At 40.5% G+C, this 18,349-nt stretch overlaps 1 protein-coding gene across 9 annotated transcripts in view; it reads left to right on the forward strand.

Annotated features, from left to right (window-relative positions):
* Positions 1 to 18,349, forward strand: part of birc6 (baculoviral IAP repeat containing 6) — a 95,596-nt gene that overhangs the window by 39,382 nt on the left and 37,865 nt on the right. For all 9 annotated transcript variants that reach the window (XM_079853465.1, XM_079853466.1, XM_079853470.1 and 6 more), the window contains 16 exons: positions 108 to 204; positions 284 to 478; positions 590 to 790; positions 966 to 1,245; positions 2,531 to 2,787; positions 2,990 to 3,098; positions 3,660 to 3,884; positions 4,213 to 5,107; positions 5,593 to 5,736; positions 7,285 to 7,414; positions 8,461 to 8,592; positions 9,005 to 9,166; positions 9,657 to 9,830; positions 13,265 to 13,461; positions 13,615 to 13,915; positions 15,999 to 16,216. In XM_079853465.1, the coding sequence (XP_079709591.1) occupies positions 108 to 204; positions 284 to 478; positions 590 to 790; positions 966 to 1,245; positions 2,531 to 2,787; positions 2,990 to 3,098; positions 3,660 to 3,884; positions 4,213 to 5,107; positions 5,593 to 5,736; positions 7,285 to 7,414; positions 8,461 to 8,592; positions 9,005 to 9,166; positions 9,657 to 9,830; positions 13,265 to 13,461; positions 13,615 to 13,915; positions 15,999 to 16,216 (3,717 nt within the window). The remainder of the gene's footprint in view (positions 1 to 107; positions 205 to 283; positions 479 to 589; positions 791 to 965; positions 1,246 to 2,530; positions 2,788 to 2,989; positions 3,099 to 3,659; positions 3,885 to 4,212; positions 5,108 to 5,592; positions 5,737 to 7,284; positions 7,415 to 8,460; positions 8,593 to 9,004; positions 9,167 to 9,656; positions 9,831 to 13,264; positions 13,462 to 13,614; positions 13,916 to 15,998; positions 16,217 to 18,349) is intronic.

The raw sequence follows: 18,349 nt of genomic DNA on the forward strand, positions 1-18,349 counted from the left end.
TCAGTATTTAAAAAAAGTAACACTAAAAAACAAAAACACTAAAAAAGCCCTCAATATACTGCCATTGCATTTTGTGAATGCTGAGTGCTTTTATTATTTTTTTACAGGGATCTCTATCAACATGTCAGCTCTCTGAGCCTTTACTGTGGTTTATTTTGAGAGTGCTTGACACCAGCGAGGCTTTGAAAGCCTTCCATGACATGGGTATGCCAGCACTAACACTTTCAGAAGAGATCATTTTTGAACTGGTGTGTATGTTCTGACTCTGTGTGCGCACATTTAGGTGGTGTTCAGCTCATCTGTAACAACATGGTCACCAGCACGCGAGCCATCGTGAACACTGCACGCAGTATGGTGTCCACTATCATGAAGTTCCTGGACTCCGGACCTGGAAAAGCAGCAGATGGCAGCCTGAAAGCACGAGTGCTCACCTCAGAACCAGACAACGCAGAAGGACTGCACAACTTCGCCCCTCTTGGTACTGCAAGCACTCTTTATTTTAAGCCATAAGCTCCGCCTTTTCATATAAACGTCAGTTTCTTAAGCATTAAAATGATTTCAATTAATAGTTTCTGCTGTTCCCTTGCAGGCACCATCAACTCCAGCAGTCCCACGGCACAGCCAGCGGAAGTGCTTCTGCAGGCCACGCCCCCACATCGACGAGCCCGTTCTGCTGCTTGGTCCTACATCTTCCTTCCTGAAGAGGCCTGGTGCGACCTCACCATCCACCTGCCCGCTGCCGTTTTGCTGAAGGAGATTCACATACAGCCGCACCTGGCATCCCTTGCCAGTGAGTGTAGCCGTGTAGCCCTGCCCACGATGCAATATCTTTGGTCCAAAACCCCACTTGACACAGCTGTATATTATATTTGGCCCATATATGAAGCTTTCCATACTATTGAGGACTATTCTAAAGTCTTTTAGGATACTAAATGCTTCTCTTTCTCTCTCTCTGTCCTTCCCAGCATGCCCATCCTCAGTGTCTGTGGAAATCAGCGCAGACGGTGTGAACATGCTTCCCCTGTCAACCCCAGTCATCACTAGCGGTCTCACCTACATTAAGTTCCAGCTGGTAAAGGCAGAGGTGGCGTCTGCTGTGTGTCTGAGGTTGCACCGGCCGCGGGACGCCAGCACTCTGGGACTCTCTCAGATTAAGCTACTGGGCCTGACTGCTTTTGGAAACACTTCCTCTGCCACTGTAAACAATCCTTTTCTTCCCTCTGAGGACCAGGTCTCCAAAACCAGGTATTGGAAATCACAATTTTTTTCACCAAGTAACATCTATAATAATCAGTTTAGTAGGGCTGTACCAGAATATTCGAGTATTCGAATATTCGTTCGGTGGGTTGGTATTCGATTTTCAAATTTGACATTCGAATATTCGTTTAAAATTTTTTTTTTTTTTTTCACACCTGGCATCCCCCTAGAAACGGTTCCCATTCGCGCTTGAATGGGGCTGTCATGCGTTTTCTCAGATCGGATAGTTCTCTCTGATTTATCAATATGAACAATGAACACATAAATGTGTTTTTGCAAAACGGATATGAATCCGAACTTCAAATCCCGCGCTATAGGCAGATGTAATGGAGTGCACGTCACTAGCAACAGATAAGCTGCATTTTACTGATCGTCAGCTAAAATTTCTAAATCAAAGACCGCAATAAGAGAGCGGCAACAGCCCTGGTAAGATCATTTCGGTTCTTTACTTTTAATGAAGTTGATTGTGTGTTAAAGCATCTGCGACCCACTTTCACTTTGATTTGCGATAGTTTGCACGTTGGCTTGCAACGCTGATCTGCGATCTGCGGTGACGCGTGCTGTAATCGTCATATCTGGCTATAACATGATATAGCCTAAAACACGCTCACACGGTTATTTTTTTAGCATTTTTGGGCGAAATACAATACTCTTATTTTAGAGCGCAGAACAGCGGAGTTTGTATGGGCAGAAGTGCATGCCTGAGCTTGTAGGCTATAAGCTGCGTTGCTTTGACATTGTGGAAATAGAATAGAAACAATATATTAGCCTACCCTTTACTGTGTCAGTAATTACTGTGCTGCTGATTTCTGATTTGAGAGTTATTTGTTACTCAGAAAAATATTAGGCTGTGTTTTGTATCACTAGTGCAGTGTCCGTTCTCGGAGCCCTGCGCGTGAGGCGCGCGCTTCCCGCTCGCGCTGTTCTGTATTAAAAGTTTATTAATTCTGAACGTGTCACGTCTCGCGTGACAATATATCACACCAAATGTGACACTGCACTAGTGAAGTCGATTGGATGAACGTTTCTAAATGCAAGATAAATAATCTAAATGCAAACAGACAGACGCATAGAGATTCCTGCCTTTATTAGAGAGAAGAATATGTTCAGCCCCCTCCCTCCGAAGCTTCGAATATTCGATGTTAATTCCTATCGAAGCTTCGAAGCTCAAAAAATGGTATTCGGACCAGCCCTACAGTTTAGTAAGTTGTTCGATTTCCTATTTTAAGTCTCCATCTATTGTAATATCCCATTTTCTCTCTCTCTTTCTCAGTATTGGCTGGTTACGGTTGCTGCATCATTGTTTGACTCACGTTTCTGATTTGGAGGCCATGATGGCCAGTGCTGCTGCTCCTACGGCAAACCTCCTGCAGACCTGCGCCGCCCTCCTCATGTCCCCGTACTGTGGCATGCACTCGCCCAACATCGAGGCAGTGCTGGTGAAGATCGGCCTCCAGTCCACACGCATAGGCCTCAAACTCATTGACATCTTGCTGCGTAACTGTGCTGCTTCTGGCACTGATTTGGCCAGTAAGACCCGCCCACTCGTTTCCATTAAGATTGTTTCTCCTCAGTGCTTGACTGCTTTATCCCAATTGTAAACACTATCATGCTGATTATGTTTAGGCTAGTTTTGAGTACAGAAAAAACTGTTGTCTTTTATATGATTTGACATCATGATTTAGTTGGGCTTTCCTTTTTATCTGATTGGTGGTTATGTTTTTTATTGTAGATCTGAACAGTCCGCTGCTCTTCGGGAGGTTAAATGGCCTGTCGTCTGACTCAACCATAGACATCCTCTACCAGCTTGGCACTACTCAGGACCCCGGTACCAAAGACAGGTCTGTAATGGAGTTCATTACAGAGTCCAGAGTCATTTCTGCATGTTTATTCTCTATATCAGTGGGTCTGAAAAGCCTGGTATATATTTGTTTTAATTTTTTTTAGTCTTGAAGAATGGAGTACCATTTTAGAAGTCATGATATGTTAAAATGTAAATAATAGTGGAACTATAAGATATTTGTTTAATATATATCTTTTTAAAATACATGACTTAAAAATGTCATTATTTTTATTGTAATTGATGTTTTGTCATAATGACAACTTAGTATCTCATTTTGAATGGTTTCATAATTGACCTTTATCTCATGATTTCCATTTAAGTCATGATTTTGACTTTTTATTTCATTTTCACGTTTTATGTCATCATGATTTACTTTTTTTATATTTTATGTAGTGGCAATGGGCATCCATATATACATTCCACATTTCTGTATATTGACTTTTAAAATCTTCTAAAAGCTACTCTGTGTTATACTGTTACACCTGTACATGATGAGTTCATACACACTTTTTTGTGGTTTCTGAAGTCTTCTGATGGCTATGTTGTGAATGTGTTGTAGGATCCAGGCTCTGCTACAGTGGGTGTATGACTCCTCCCGGGTTGCGGCCCTGAAACAGAGTTCTCCGTCAGGCTACGTGGGTCCGAATGCTCCGCCCTCACGTGAATACGGGTTGCTCATGCCGTCCCCGTCACACCTGCACTGTGTGGCGTCGGTCTTGTGGCACAGTTATGAGCTGCCAGTGGACTACGACTTGCCCGGACTGCTCAACAGAGAGCTTTTCGAGTGAGTCCACACAGATAAACACACTTTCTTTTTGCGGCCTCGCAGTACAAATTGTTCAACTAAGGTGTGTTTTGGCACTCTGCATTTGGAGAGACTGAGAGTAGATATTCCGCTCTTACTTTCCCGCACTCTTCTATATTTCATCCTCCCTTCAGGTATGAATACTTTATGCGTACCAAGTAGAGCAAAGTGAAACAACCTTTGCTGTGTACGTGGAGCAAATACAACTCTGACGGCCTTTAACAAACACAGTTGTGCATTAGTAAATCATGAGGTTGTTTTTGAACTATTAATTCAAGAGCTTCTTCTTTTTCTCCATCTCTCGCAGGTTGTTGTACAACTGGTCCATGTCTTTGCCCTCTAACTTGGTTTTAAAGAAGGCTGTGGATAGCTTGCTTTGTTCCATGTGCCACATCCACCCTAGTTACTTCTCTCTGCTCATGTCCTGGATGGGTATTGTGGCGCCCCCTGCTGCCCAGACAAATGCACAGTGCCGTATGGCCATGACGGACGATGGCAAGAAGCAACATGACTTAAACAGTGCCGCCTCCCTCACAGATGACTCCAAACATGCTCGTACACCAGTAATCGTGCCCATCTCCCTCTCAGAGTGCCAGCTTGTGACCCTGGCAGCTGCATCCCAGTCTCCTGGTGCCATCCAGCAGCTGTTGGATTCCGGTCTGCCTTCCTTGCTGGTTCGCAGCTTAGCCGATCTTTGTTGCAACCTGTTGGTCAGCGCGGACCTTCCCTTGCCTGCAGGATTCTCCACACAGGCTGAAAGACGTCCATACGCACACAACCAACCCTCTTCATCCTCAGCAAACAGGCCGCCATTGTCTCCTGAGCTGGCAGCACCTGTATTGCGGTTTCTAACAGAAGTAGGAAACAGTCACACCATGAAGGACTGGCTGGGTGGGCCAGAAGTGAACCCGCTCTGGACAGCACTGTTGTTTCTCCTCTGCCACTCTAGTGCCAGTGGGGTCGCTAATGCCAATGCAAACACCAGCAGCAGCAGTAGCAGTATTTCTGGGCACGGTGCATCGGCCAGCACCTCACACGCCAGCGCCGCACCTCACATCTCAGGGGCATCATACTCACTGGCGTCAACGAGCCGAAGCAGTGGACTCACCACCCAGCAGAGGACAGCCATTGAGAACGCCACAGTGGCTTTCTTCCTGCAATGCATCTCCTGCCATCCAAACAACCAAAGGCTCATGGCACAGGTCTGTTTAGAATGCTTTTTCGTTTTACATTTTTTATAAACAATGAATAAAAAGTTTTTTTTTTTTAAATAAATAATGAATAATTAATAATAAAAGGATTTTTTTCACATATTAAATAAATATCTACACACTATAAATTATATCTACTACTACACGTTGAATATATAAAAATGTTTTCTTCCCCAAAATAATTTGTTGTTAATTTAATTAATTTTCAACCCAGAACTAATGCCTCCAAGATTAGCTTCAGAAATATATACTTATATAATATGTATTAAATAATAATACATTTCACCTGGCTCAACTTTTTCACACTTGCTGTCTGCCATCCTTATACTTGAGCCCTGTTTGTACAAAATACCCAAAGCTGTGATACTTGGCTACTAGATATTTCTTGCATCATACACTTCATACAATCAACTGAATACTTTTAGAAAGAGATTAGTGCACATTACATTGAACTGGATTTGTCTTTGTTTGTAAAGGTTCTGTGTGAGCTGTTCCAGTCAGCTCCTCAGCGAGGGAACGTTCCAGTCTCAGGGAACATCTCTGGATTTATACGTCGGCTTTTCCTCCAACTCATGCTCGAAGACGAGAAAGTTACTGTCTTTCTTCAGTCCCCCTGCCCGGTAGGTATACACACACACACACACACACACACACACACACACACACACACACACACACACACACACACACACACACACAAAATGCCATAACATGTGCTTTGAAAATCCATCTAAGCTGAAACGTTGCTCTTTTGAGCCATTATTTTATTTTATATAGAAGTTGTTTTGCTTGGTTAGTCTGTTAAATGATTTATTACTGTTGCTGTAAAGCTCAGAAAAGCCTCTCCGCTTACAAGGAAAATTACCCTGACCTTTACATCATCTCAGAGGGATTTAAACCTCCACTGCTTCTGCGCTGTTCTTTTCAAGGCTTATTGTGCTGTTGTTGTAGGTGACCACTAGGGGGCAGATTTATCCTCAAAACCTTGTCAATCATGCAGAAGTCCACACTCCACACACATTGCCGGATGTTAGGAGTAATTGTACTAAGTTGTTTAGCTGGAGAAAATGGCTAGTTTAGTGGAAAATAAAGAGTAGTTTGTCCGAACAGTAGTGGAAGGGGCAAACAAGAGTGTTTGGGAAAATCCTTTTTGCAATTCTGTTTAGTGCCGCTAGTGGCGAAGCAATTATACACTTCACCTTTAACATAATCTAAATGTTGGAGGACATAGCCAGCTCACCCCTTTGATGGCACATAGAGTTATGCCTCTTCTGCAGCTGCCAAACCGGAACGAAGCCAAATCTTAAAGACCCAAGATGTCTTTTTTTAGCTGGCGAGTCATTCACTCTGCTAAATTACTGTGGGATCATGTGCGTTTCAGATCAGATTAATCATCAGGCTTTCACAGACAGTCCCGACAGAGGGGCTCTTAAAACTTAATGTTTACACATTAGATAAAGCCAGAGTGCTGATGATCCGGGGCGTCCTCTCAAAGGCAGGGACGTCATTTTTCAGACCTTTTTCGACCCTTTCAGACGCACCTTCAACTCCATCTCCGAGTGGAATGAAGACGTCTGGAGTCTGGATCACCCGTTTGGAAAGGGGAAATCTTCAGAGATGCTTTTGTGGTTCTTTGGTTTAATGTCGTGTCATATATTGATTTGTTTTTCTTTTTATTTGACATTAGCAGAACTTCCAAATGCCATTGCTTTCAAATTCCTCGAGTTTGTTTTTCTCCATAGCTGTAGTGTTATAAAAAAAAAACTTCATAATCAATATACTTAAACACTCCAATTATATTTAAAGCCATTTTACATTCTTGAAAGATACAGAGTTGTAAGACAAAAGAAAAGATGGATTCTTTGTTCACAGTGAAGAGAAATAAAGATCACTCACTTAAGATCAGCATGCAGATGTGACAGAAATGTAATTTTTTTTAGTGATAAGCTGAGTCACCATGTCCCTTTTGGAAATTATTCTATAGGTCCATTTAATGAGAAATTCAATATCTCACCTAAAATATAACACTTACATGAATATAACACCTAAAGATCATCTTTATGCAAATTTCAACAAATATGCTTGTCCATGTACTCATATATGAGTAATATAGTCACACACGATTAACTTGACCTGTTTCATTCTGTTTTTCTTTTTCTCTGCTTCAGCTGTATAAAGGACGCATTAATGCCACTAGTCATGTGATCCAGCACCCCATGTACGGAGCGGGGCACAAGTTCCGCAAACTGCATCTGCCCATCTCAACCACACTGTCTGAAGTATTGGACCGTGTCTCAGGTATGAAGACATTGTAATACAATACCGTTCAAAAGTTTAGGGTCAGTAAGATTTTATTTCTTATATACTTTTTATTCAGCAAGGATGCATTAAGTTGATCAAAAGTTGAAAAAAAATGTATCATTGTTTTTACAAAAATATTAACTGTTTTATCATTGATAATGAAAAATGTTTCTTGAGCACCAAATATAGTTTTTACTGTATCTTTGATCAAATAAATGCAGACTTGGTGAGCATAAGAGACTTTTGACAAAAAAATTGGAACACTCATTGCCCTTATTTGTTTCTTTAATCTTTATTACTGAATATTTAAAGACATATTCGTTTTGGAAAATATGTTCCAATAATTGTACAATTCCACTGGTATCAGTTTCAAAATGTTGTATTTGTGCCACTCTACAAAAGCGGTCTACAAATCAGACACACACTGTGTACAGTTACATTAATAAATCTTCACACTCTATACACCAGTTAAGCCAAAATACTAGAAATCGCATTTCCAGCAGTCTCGTTTTATATGCACTATGCAGTAGTCTATCAGATCTGTTAGATCCAGCTTTTGCCACATCTTCAGGCTTTCAAGGTCTAATGCACAAAGCATGTAGGGCTGGAACTGCCATGTGGCATGGTCATCAGCGTGTGTATGTGATGAATGGCTTGTCCCCTGAGACCTTGAGCGTGGCAGATATAGTCTTCGGTTCTTTTGAGACACACAGTATGTAAGGTGTCCAGTCTTGGAGCCGTTCTCATACTTACGTCACTTCCACTGATGGAAGACCCTCACAGGAAGCGCAGCATGTTGTTATCGTTATAGATTGGTGTATCTTCTCTGGCATATTACATCTTTACCATCAGTAATTCATATTATCAGTTAAGCTGACATGTCATGTACATTGATGTATATGTCTCTAAAGGGAAATGTACTGCAGGCCAGTTGAAGAACATGCGCGCACACACACACACACACACACACACACACACACACACACACACACACACACACTATGAAATAACATTTAAAGATCTTGCATTTCTTTACCCTTCAGACACGCCCAGCATCACAGCCAAACTGATCAATGAACAGAAGGAGGATAAAGAGAAGAAAAACCATGAGGAAAAAGAAAAGATGAAGGCTGATAATGGTTTCCAAGACAACTACAGTGTCGTTGTTGCCTCAGGTACTGTTTAACTCTGTCTTCTCACTGATGTTGCCCAATCCTGGCATCCAGCTAACAACCACCTGAAATACCCTTGCAATCACCCAGAACACCCTATCCACAACCTAAAACATCCTAGAAACCAGCTAACAACTGGAACACCCTAGAGACTGCATTAGGATGTGCTCAAAAATCACACACAACTCTTTAACACACTGGCTACCACACACACATTGTTGCTTGGATTTTTGTGTAGGCAGGCAGTTAAAAAAATTTGAAATGTAAAAAAAAAAAACATTTTTTTATTATGGGTGTTCCCTAAAGGTTAACAATATACGCTGTTAACTCAAGTTAGCATTGTAGTTACTGAGATCTTTGATCTATAGTTTACCCATGTTGTATCTCATCTTCATTCTTTCTTTTTATTTTTCAGGTCTGAAGTCTCAGTCAAAGAGGGCCTTGTCCACTCCTCCCCGTCCCCCGTCTCGACGAGGACGTGTCCTCAGTGACAAGCTGGCAGCTTCCTCAGGAGTCGATCCATCTGCCAAAACCATTAGTGTGCCTGTCTTCCACCTCTGTCACAAACTTCTACCGGGTACAAACACACACTCTAGTTCTATCAAGCGCTCACATTCTGTCCGGTCCTCTCACCCACTCTGTACTCTTTTGCGTTCCTCCTCATCTCTCACCTTTTGCTCATCCATACTGATTAGAATGAGAGTAGAGGTCACCTCAGTGCCTGTCCCAGTCTGCCTGCCACTTCACCTCACTGCATTTATTCAGACATGCAGAGAGTTTGATGAATGTCAATTTCAATGTCAAAGTTTCATTCTATCCCTCTCATCTCTCGTTGTCTCATCTTATCCTCTGTAAAGAGCCTTCAGCACTTGGTGAGGCGTTTAATTTCTGATCCACTAACATCACCAAACAAAAAAAAAAAAAAAATGTTGTTGAACTCCACTCCCTCGCCTGCTGTTTGGTTGAAAAAAATGACACGCATCTGATTCTAACAAGGTTCTGATTTATCAATTGAGATCAACTTGTCAACTTTTTAATAAACTCTGGCTTAAACCTTTTCTCTCCAGGTCAACCATTGCCACCGGAGATGACCTTGGCCCAACTGCTGACACTGCTGTATGAGCGTAAACTTCCTCAGGGATACCGCTCCATTGACCTAACGGTCAAACTGGGGTCAAAGGTCATCTCAGACCCTGGCCTCTCCAAGACCGATTCCTTCAAAAGGCTCCGTACCGAGAAAGGTATACAGAAATCTCACATGCAAAGACATAAGCATAAGAAAGAGTTTGTCACGGGCAGTGTTGTTGTTGTTGTTAACTAAATCTATATATTAAAAAAAAATCATTAATTTAAATAAAGCTGATAAATTCTAAATATAAAATTTTTAATGGAAAATGCTGAAATAAATTTATATTAAACTAATAAAATTAGTAAAACTAAACATAAATTAAAGCTAAATAGAAAAAAAAACTAAAACTAATAAGTATAACAAAAACAACAAAATTACTAAAACTTTAAATAAATTCAAATGTAAACTGAAAACATAAAAATAAAAGAAAATAAAAGTCTATAAACAATACTATAATGACACTTTTCACGAAATGATAAACTAGTGTTTGGCATCAAAACAGATTACTTGATTCATATAGATTCTGATTCACAAGCTCAGTTTGATTTGATTCAGATTTATTTAGGTATGTTTCAGTTACAATTGTATCTCCATTTTTCTTGTCCATGAAAGAAATTCACTCTCTACTAATGCTATAACAGATGAACCTGCTCATAGGAATCAGACTACCCTAAAAAGTACAGGTTCATGCGAGTTATTCATTTGAAACTCAATAGAAAGTAATTTCTTGCCATTATTCCATTATAGTCTGTGTTCCTACCCAAAATTCTTCTGCAGTTTTTAGCTTCCCTCTCCCACATATCCCATTTTCTGCCAGCCCAGGGAAAAAATAGCCTGATTGTCCACGTGTGTCTGTGCTTGCGTGTGCCCACACATTTCCCCCTTAGTGTCCTGCATCGTCAGATGTCAAATGATTTTCTTTGCTCTGTCAATGATGTGTTCATGCTCTCTGAGGGATACAAAAAAAATGACAGCTGCCTCCCTACCCGGTAGCCAATACTCTTGATTGGTTCTGCCCTGTTGGAAAGAGCAAATATTCATACACATACACAGAGTTCCTCCTCAAGCTGATGATGTCAGCTCAGGTGAATCTGCTAACACAGGCAGAGTGCTGGATGTCAGCTGTGACAGGAAATTGTCCCGACAGCATCTTAATCGGGCACGACAAAACGTCAAGCAATGAATCTCTTCTTCTGTGCAATCTAAGGGTAGATTTACACGGCAACGATGTACTAAAAATGGAAAAGTTTTTCCTTTACAGACGACAAATGCTGTGTTGTGCATGCCAGCGAGGTCACTTTGTAAAGAAACACTACGCGCCTATAGACTGAACACGTTATCTGACGCACATCCTATTTTCTCCCAACTCTTTACGTTCTTTGAAGTCTTTTTTTAACTCATTTAAGTTTGTGCTTACAAGGATACACGCCTTGCATATATTTATAAAATATAAATCTAGTTGAAAGTTTGTTGTATGCTGCAACATTCTAGTTGCAACATGCAAATCCGATGTAGAGACAGTGCAGCAGTATTTTACTTTCAGAGAGTACAAAAAAAGCAGTTTGACATTGGAAAGTTGCCACGTTGTGCTTTGTTAGGACACTGTGTCAGGGTGTTATATGGGACTGAACCGTAAGCTCTGAAGGTGGAGATCTGGCACTATTTGTTTACTTCGCTCCGCTGGCTTTTCCGAGCACACTGTGTTTGTTTGTTTATTTGTTTGGCTCTGTAAGAAGTCTTGAAGCAGCCCGCGATTGATGGCACCCGTTGAGTTTGGCATCAGATGTTTGCGGTTTAGTGATGGTGCCTGGGGGACTCACCTCACCCTCCGGCTAATTGGCCATCTTAGTCGAGTCGAATCATTGTTGGCGTACCCAACCCTGCTGCTTTTCATGCACTCTTTCATCTCGCACCCCTCCGTCGAGGCGCTGAAAGGATGCTCACCAGCCCAGGGATAATTCTCTTCTCTCTTCCTGGAGTCTGTCCATCTCTCAGTGGAGGAAGTGTGTGGAAGACACTCCAACCACAGGCGGTGTTCTGAACACTTGCTGACTGTTACTGTGATGTGCCATCAACCTGTTGCCAGTGAGTTTGCTCCTGGACACCAACTCCAGACCTCTGAGACTTTCAGATGTGCTACGAAACTAAGATCAAATATGCCCCACTGACTTCCCTACAGCAATTGTGGAGTAAGCGTATTTCACATTCTGCTCTAAAGTGCAGCTTTTTTGTTTTTGTTTCTCCAGCAAGAGTTTTTGGCTTTGAGTTTTACATTCCTCCTCTTTTTACTTGCACTGATCTCAACATCAAAGACACAAAATCTCTCATGAAAAACCAACTAACTGAAATATCAACTGTTAAAAAAAGAAATTATCTTTCACCATCCCCTAGAGCTTAAATCAACGAGTAATCTGTAAATACTTGTTCTTTCTCAGTCTCACACTTTTTCTGTTGCTGGCCTTTTCAAAGACAGGACTGAGCAGACTTATATCCTCTCTGGGAAGTTGCATCTCTAAATAAATCCCCTGGAAAACAGCACCTTTGCAAATACAGCTCAAACAAAAAATGCAAATTTGAAATTGAATGCGTTTTACTCTAGTGAATGTACATATTACATATATGAACATATATTTACATATTATGATCTTGGGAACTGTAAAGCTTGTGGTGTGGTGACTGGTTTGTGAGTGAATTATTCTTTTCAGCCAGTTCTTTTCAGTGAATCACTTGAACCACTTCAGAATCTTAATGATTTATTAGTCAATCAAATTAACTTAATAGTTTTTAAAAATCATCATCCAGTAATCATAAATGATTGGAGAGGTCATGGAAAAGTGATCTGTGTGGGATGCCTGAAACTAAATTCCAGTTATTTTAACTGTACAAAAACAGTCAGTTATGCCGCTTAATGTAGGTATTTGTTATCATATTATTTAAATGTATTTATCATAATCATGAACGCAATGATTTGTTGCACAAATAGTTTTACCGTTTACTGCATTTTGTTATTCTTCTAGTTATTTACCTATAGCAGTTTATAAATCTGAAGTCTTGCACATTCACAGAAAATATCTTACTACTTTGCACAAAAATATTGATACAATGACCTAAAGTATTGATGCAGTATTGTAAGAGAAAGATCACAATCTATCAATGTATGACCTCTCTTTTTGTCTCCTTGTTTGTTTTAGACATTTAAACGTCTTAAGTAGAGACATTTATGTCGGCTGTAAACTCCATAAAGCCGTGCGATGCTGTTTCATTACTATTCTGACTGTACATTCCCAAACATTTAACAGCCAACATTTCCTGCAACTTTCTCCTCATTCTCTTGCATTGATCCTCAATCTCAGTAAAGGAAAACCCTGATTTACAGGAATAATCTGATTTATGAGAACAGATATGAGCTCTTGTGCAGTAATGCCCGGTTGGACATCATGGTTTATGATGTGAACAATTTAGGCCACTTTATTTACAGCTAGACGTTTTGAGAGTTTATTGGCAACAGATTGAATGATGCGTTTCCTTTCTGCTCTGTTCCTGTAGATCACTGTGAGATGCTAAGTGGCTGTCCGGACGATGAACCGATGACCCCGGGTGATGAGGGTTTGGATGCTGCGGTAGATGACACACTCCTGGAGACCAGCCCTATCCAGTCCCCCTTGCAGGTGTTCGCAGGTATGGGCGGCTTGGCCCTCATAGCAGAGAGACTTCCCATGCTGTACCCTGACGTCATCCAGCAGGTCAGTATCATATTCTACCATGTTGGTAATTTTTTGTAGTTTCACTCCATTTCTGCTTCATAAGCTTGTCCGGTGACCGTACACTCAGGTTAGTCAGCATTTCTGTTAATTTGCATGCCCGCTGAGCCTGTTCGTCCGGATCGTTCTGTGCAGGTCAGCGCCCCAGTGGTGCCGTCCACCACGCAGGAGAAACCCAAGGACAGCGATCAGTTCGAGTGGGTCACCATAGAGCAATCCGGGGAGCTCGTTTACGAGGCGCCCGAGACCATCGCAGCCGAACCGCCGCCCATCAAATCCTCCGTTCAGACCATGTCGCCCATCCCAGCCCATTCGCTGGCGGCATTCGGCCTGTTTCTGCGGCTGCCGGGATATGCTGAGGTTCTGTTGAAGGAGAGGAAGCACGCACAGTGTCTGCTCAGACTGGTGCTGGGTGTCACGGATGATGGAGAAGGAAGTAAGTACCACTCAAGTACAGGAAGCACTACTTCTGAAATTTGTTTAAAGTTTAGAAATCAATTTTGTTCATATAAAGTGAATCCAAGTTTTTTGGGAATAGATGCCTGTTTCATATTCAGTCTGTGTTCACATATCCATTAGCCCTGTATGTAAGTGTGTGTTTGAGAGAGAGATTATTGATTGAAACCGAGCAGACTGATACTGTATGGAACACTGTTTTAGATTCTCTCATCAGCAACCCCTGCTTATCTATGTCCGCCATCAACCGTTTAAGTCACTGTCTCAGAGACCTGTCAGACTCAGCCCTCATATTAAACAGGCTATTACTTAATCTTCCATTCAGAAGTTAAGGGTTGGCAAGATTTTGTAATGTTTTTGAAAGAAGATTCTTAAAGGGATAGTTCACTCAAAAATGAAAACTGTCATAATTTACTCAACCTCGTGTTGTTTAAAACCTGTATGAGATTCTTTCTTCTGTTGAACACAAAAGAAGATATTTTGAAGAATGTTGGTAACCAGACAGTTGATGGTAGTCATTGACTTCCATAGTAGGAAAATAAATACTAAGAACTTACTATGGAAGTAAATGTCTGGTTATAGTGGAAGCCAAAACGAGTCTTGTGAGCTGGGTTTCCTAACGCTAGCGATGCACCCTTGTGCTTTTCCACGTCACAGTTTATGTTCTGAGATAACACTGCAATCTAGGGGACGGATTTAAACCGAACACAATGTGCAATCTAGGGGACGGATTTAAACCGAACAAAATGCCACTGACACGAATCTTGGATGTAAACAAATAAATAAATATCGATACAGTATTTTTGAGAATCTATAGACCTTATGTAGCCCCGCCCCTTTTCAGCGCTGCGCTCGTTGTCTTTTGACTTCCGGTCTGTATTTTCACAGCGATCTTGCGTATTTATGAATGAACGGCTCGTTTTAAAATTTTCCCGGTCTACTGACATTTGTTAAGACATCTGCTTTAAACATTACAATCCTCATGATAACTTTCATTAACTTTACATTAAGTAAATCCACTTCAAAAGCTAATTACTCCTGGACAGCAATGCCATAGAGATATACAGAGCGACTGCAAAAACGGAAGTTCAAAGAAAATATTCTAAAGATGACGGCGCCCTCGTTTCTCTGGCGCATAAGGTCTATACAGTATCACCAAACATAATATAGCGATATTGATGTGTATTGATATTTTCTTACACCCTTATTGAGCACCTCAAATGAGAAATGTTTTTGGTCTGGTGCTTGTGAGTGACAGTTAACTGAGTTGCTAAGTAACTATGAAGAGCATTTCAGTATCACTTATGAGTGTCCATTTCACATGTTGCCTTAATTGGAAAAGTGCTGCAACTCATTAGGGTTTAGAATTGAGACACTGTGATCCGTCTTAATGGGATAGTTCACTCAAAAATGAAAATTATGTCATCAATTACTCACCCTCATGTTGTTCCAAACCCGTAAGACATTCGTTCATCTTATATATATATATGTATATGTGTGTGTATGTATGTATATGTAAAAAAAAAAAATATTTGTATTTTTTATTAACTTTTTGAAGTGGCAAAGTGGTAGTTGTGTGACTATCAATGGAGGGACAGAAATCTCTCAATTTTATTAAAAAGGTCTTCATTTGTGTTCTGAAGATAAACAAAATTGTCATGATGAACAACATGAGGGTGAGTAAATAATTACCGAATTTTTTATTTTGGGATAATTAACACTTTAAATTCTAACATAACCACCTCAGGCCTTTATAAAAAATGCTATTTGTTTAGAGGGGCTCTCCCATGTCCACACAAACCATCATCTGGTAATCAAACTTCTCTAATGGCCGTTATACATTCATACCCTACAGGCAGATACACACGCTACTTTGCATCTCCCCTACGGGAAGCATTGATTTGGGTTACTGCGTGGCTGCTTAATTGATTGGTTTAATTGAGCCTGGATTTGCTGCCCACTGTGTATTTCTGTCAGTCTGGACTGTTGATTGGTGTATTATTGAGTGCTATAGTTTAAAAGACACTTTTTCTCATTCTCTCCATTCATCTTTCTTTCTCAAGGTCACATCCTGCAGTCTCCCTCTGCTAACGTTCTACCCACGTTGCCCTTTCACGTGCTCCGGTCCTTGTTTAGCTCGACTCCCCTCACCACAGATGATGGGCTGCTGTTAAGACGCATGGCTTTGGAGATTGGTGCCATCCACCTCATCTTGGCCTGCCTGTCTGCCCTCAGCCATCATGCTCCCAGAGTGCCCAGTGGCAGTGCCAACTCCAGTGAGGTCAGTGTTAACCCACACATCATTTATGTGTCATTCAATTCACAAAAATGGTCATGGTTGTACCAGGGAATTTAAAGGGGTAGTTCACCCAAAATAAAAATTATGTAGGACTGTTCCTTGAAAAACAATTTTTTTTTATGTAATTTCTTAATTCTTCTTTTTATCAATGTTGAAAACTGTCGTGCTGCTTAATACTTTTGCAGATTTTTTTTTTTTTTTTTTTGGATTCTTTAATGAATAGAAATATCAAAAGAACTGCATTTATTTGAAATAGAAATCTTTTGTGACATTCTCGTCTGAACTTAACTGTTCCTTCTGATTAATGTCTCCTTTCTGAATAAAAATATTCATTTATTTGAACAACAACAACAACATCGTGCTGACCCCAAACTCCTGAATGATAGTATAGTATGTGATCTTTTCCATATGTTTACAAAGATTGGTAACAGGAGCTTTAACATCTTCTTAAACCTTATGAGAGAAATAGCAATATCTAATTTGTGAATTAATCATTCTTTTGAGTTAAAAATTTTCATTGACTCAGTTCACAGAACAGAGCTGAATAATTCATTCACAGTCTGACTGATCTGTTAAAATAATCTGGACTAAAGTTATAAGTGGACTTCAGAGAAAAATAAGATTTATAAATTATGTAGCACCTTTTTAACTTTATTCAGTTAATTTGTGTGTGTGCAGTGGAAGGAAAAGACACTCCAGTAAAGACCTTAATGGAGATGTTTTTGTCTCTCAGACTGAGACGTGTCATTTTATTAATGACTGTGGTAGCCACTCTTTACAGAGTGCTGAAGGGCTCTTTATTCAGAGCCCTTGCCTTAATGAGGAGAGTGTGTGTGTGTGTGTGTGTGAGAGGGAACATCCGCTCATTCAGGTGTAGTGTAGTCCCATTAAAACAGAAGGTATAGAGAGAGGATTCGGTTAGCTCTTTTACTCATTACATGATTATGTGGAGTCTCACTGGACTGAAATGAAAGTGTCTTCACAAAGGACAACTGCAGCACAATCATAATGAGAAAATAATGAAAAAAACAACCATCATCATCAGACCCCCAATACCAAAGCAAATGACTCATGAAAATCAATATTCTGCCCTTACAGACAGGTTTTATTAAAATCAATTTTAAAAATTCCAATGTTTAAGAAAGCCTCATAAATGATAGTCGGGTCAGGGCGGTGTGTTTGTGTGGATTTACAGGTTGGTGAGGGGTGGGTTCAGGGTTGAGGATTTGAATGGTGGCCAGTGGCCTGTCAGAATCGTAATGGGTGTCCTTGGGGCAGAAGAAGTATTGGCAGAGCAAATATTAAACCTGCTCGCTCTCAGACGAAGAAGAGCGCTGCAGTCAACATGCATTTATTCTGCTCTCTCTTTCGCTTTCCTATTTGTCCCTCCTTCTATGACTAAAGATCTTTTGAACAATCTATAAAATGCTCATCCAGGTTCAAGTTCGGCCTGCAACCATTTCCCTATTTTCCTCTGTTCCTGCGATCCAAAATAAAGTACAAACTATGTAATGACAGCTGCTTAGGGAAGTGTTTCATTGTGAGAAATTCAGTTTTTCTTTTTTACCACGCTACTAGCCTATTATTCAGATGATGCACAGCTACTGACCTCATTGTTTCCTCTCATAATATTGTGACATGCTGTCAGTCTTTAGAGCAAGCAGTACATATCAGCAGGACGTCACATCTGGAACGTTCAACATCAAACGCCAGAGTGAGAAAGGTGTGTGTGGAAGAGAAAGTCTAGGAAACACTTCATTCCTTTCTTTCTGTCTCTCTCATTTGGAGGAAATCAGTACTGTTATTCAGCAAGCAGGCGTTAAATTGATCAAAAGTGACAGCAATGATACTGGAATGTTACAAAAGATTTCTATCTATAAAAAAAATCTGTTCTTTTGAACTTTTTATTCAACAATCTTAAAAAAATATATCAAGGTTTCCACAAAAATATTAAGCAGCGCAACCGTTTGCTCTATCTGATTAGAAAAGGTTTAAACCACCCCTTACAATCCGAATGAAATTTTAATCGTATTTGGCCAAGTCATTCCGAATGACATGGTTACATGTGATTTTTTTAAATTAATTAATTTTTTTTATTCCGACTGTGCTACTAGT

The sequence above is a fragment of the Squalius cephalus genome, assembly GCF_949319135.1.
Source record: "Squalius cephalus genome assembly, chromosome: 20".
In the NCBI taxonomy this organism is placed as follows: domain Eukaryota; kingdom Metazoa; phylum Chordata; class Actinopteri; order Cypriniformes; family Leuciscidae; genus Squalius; species Squalius cephalus.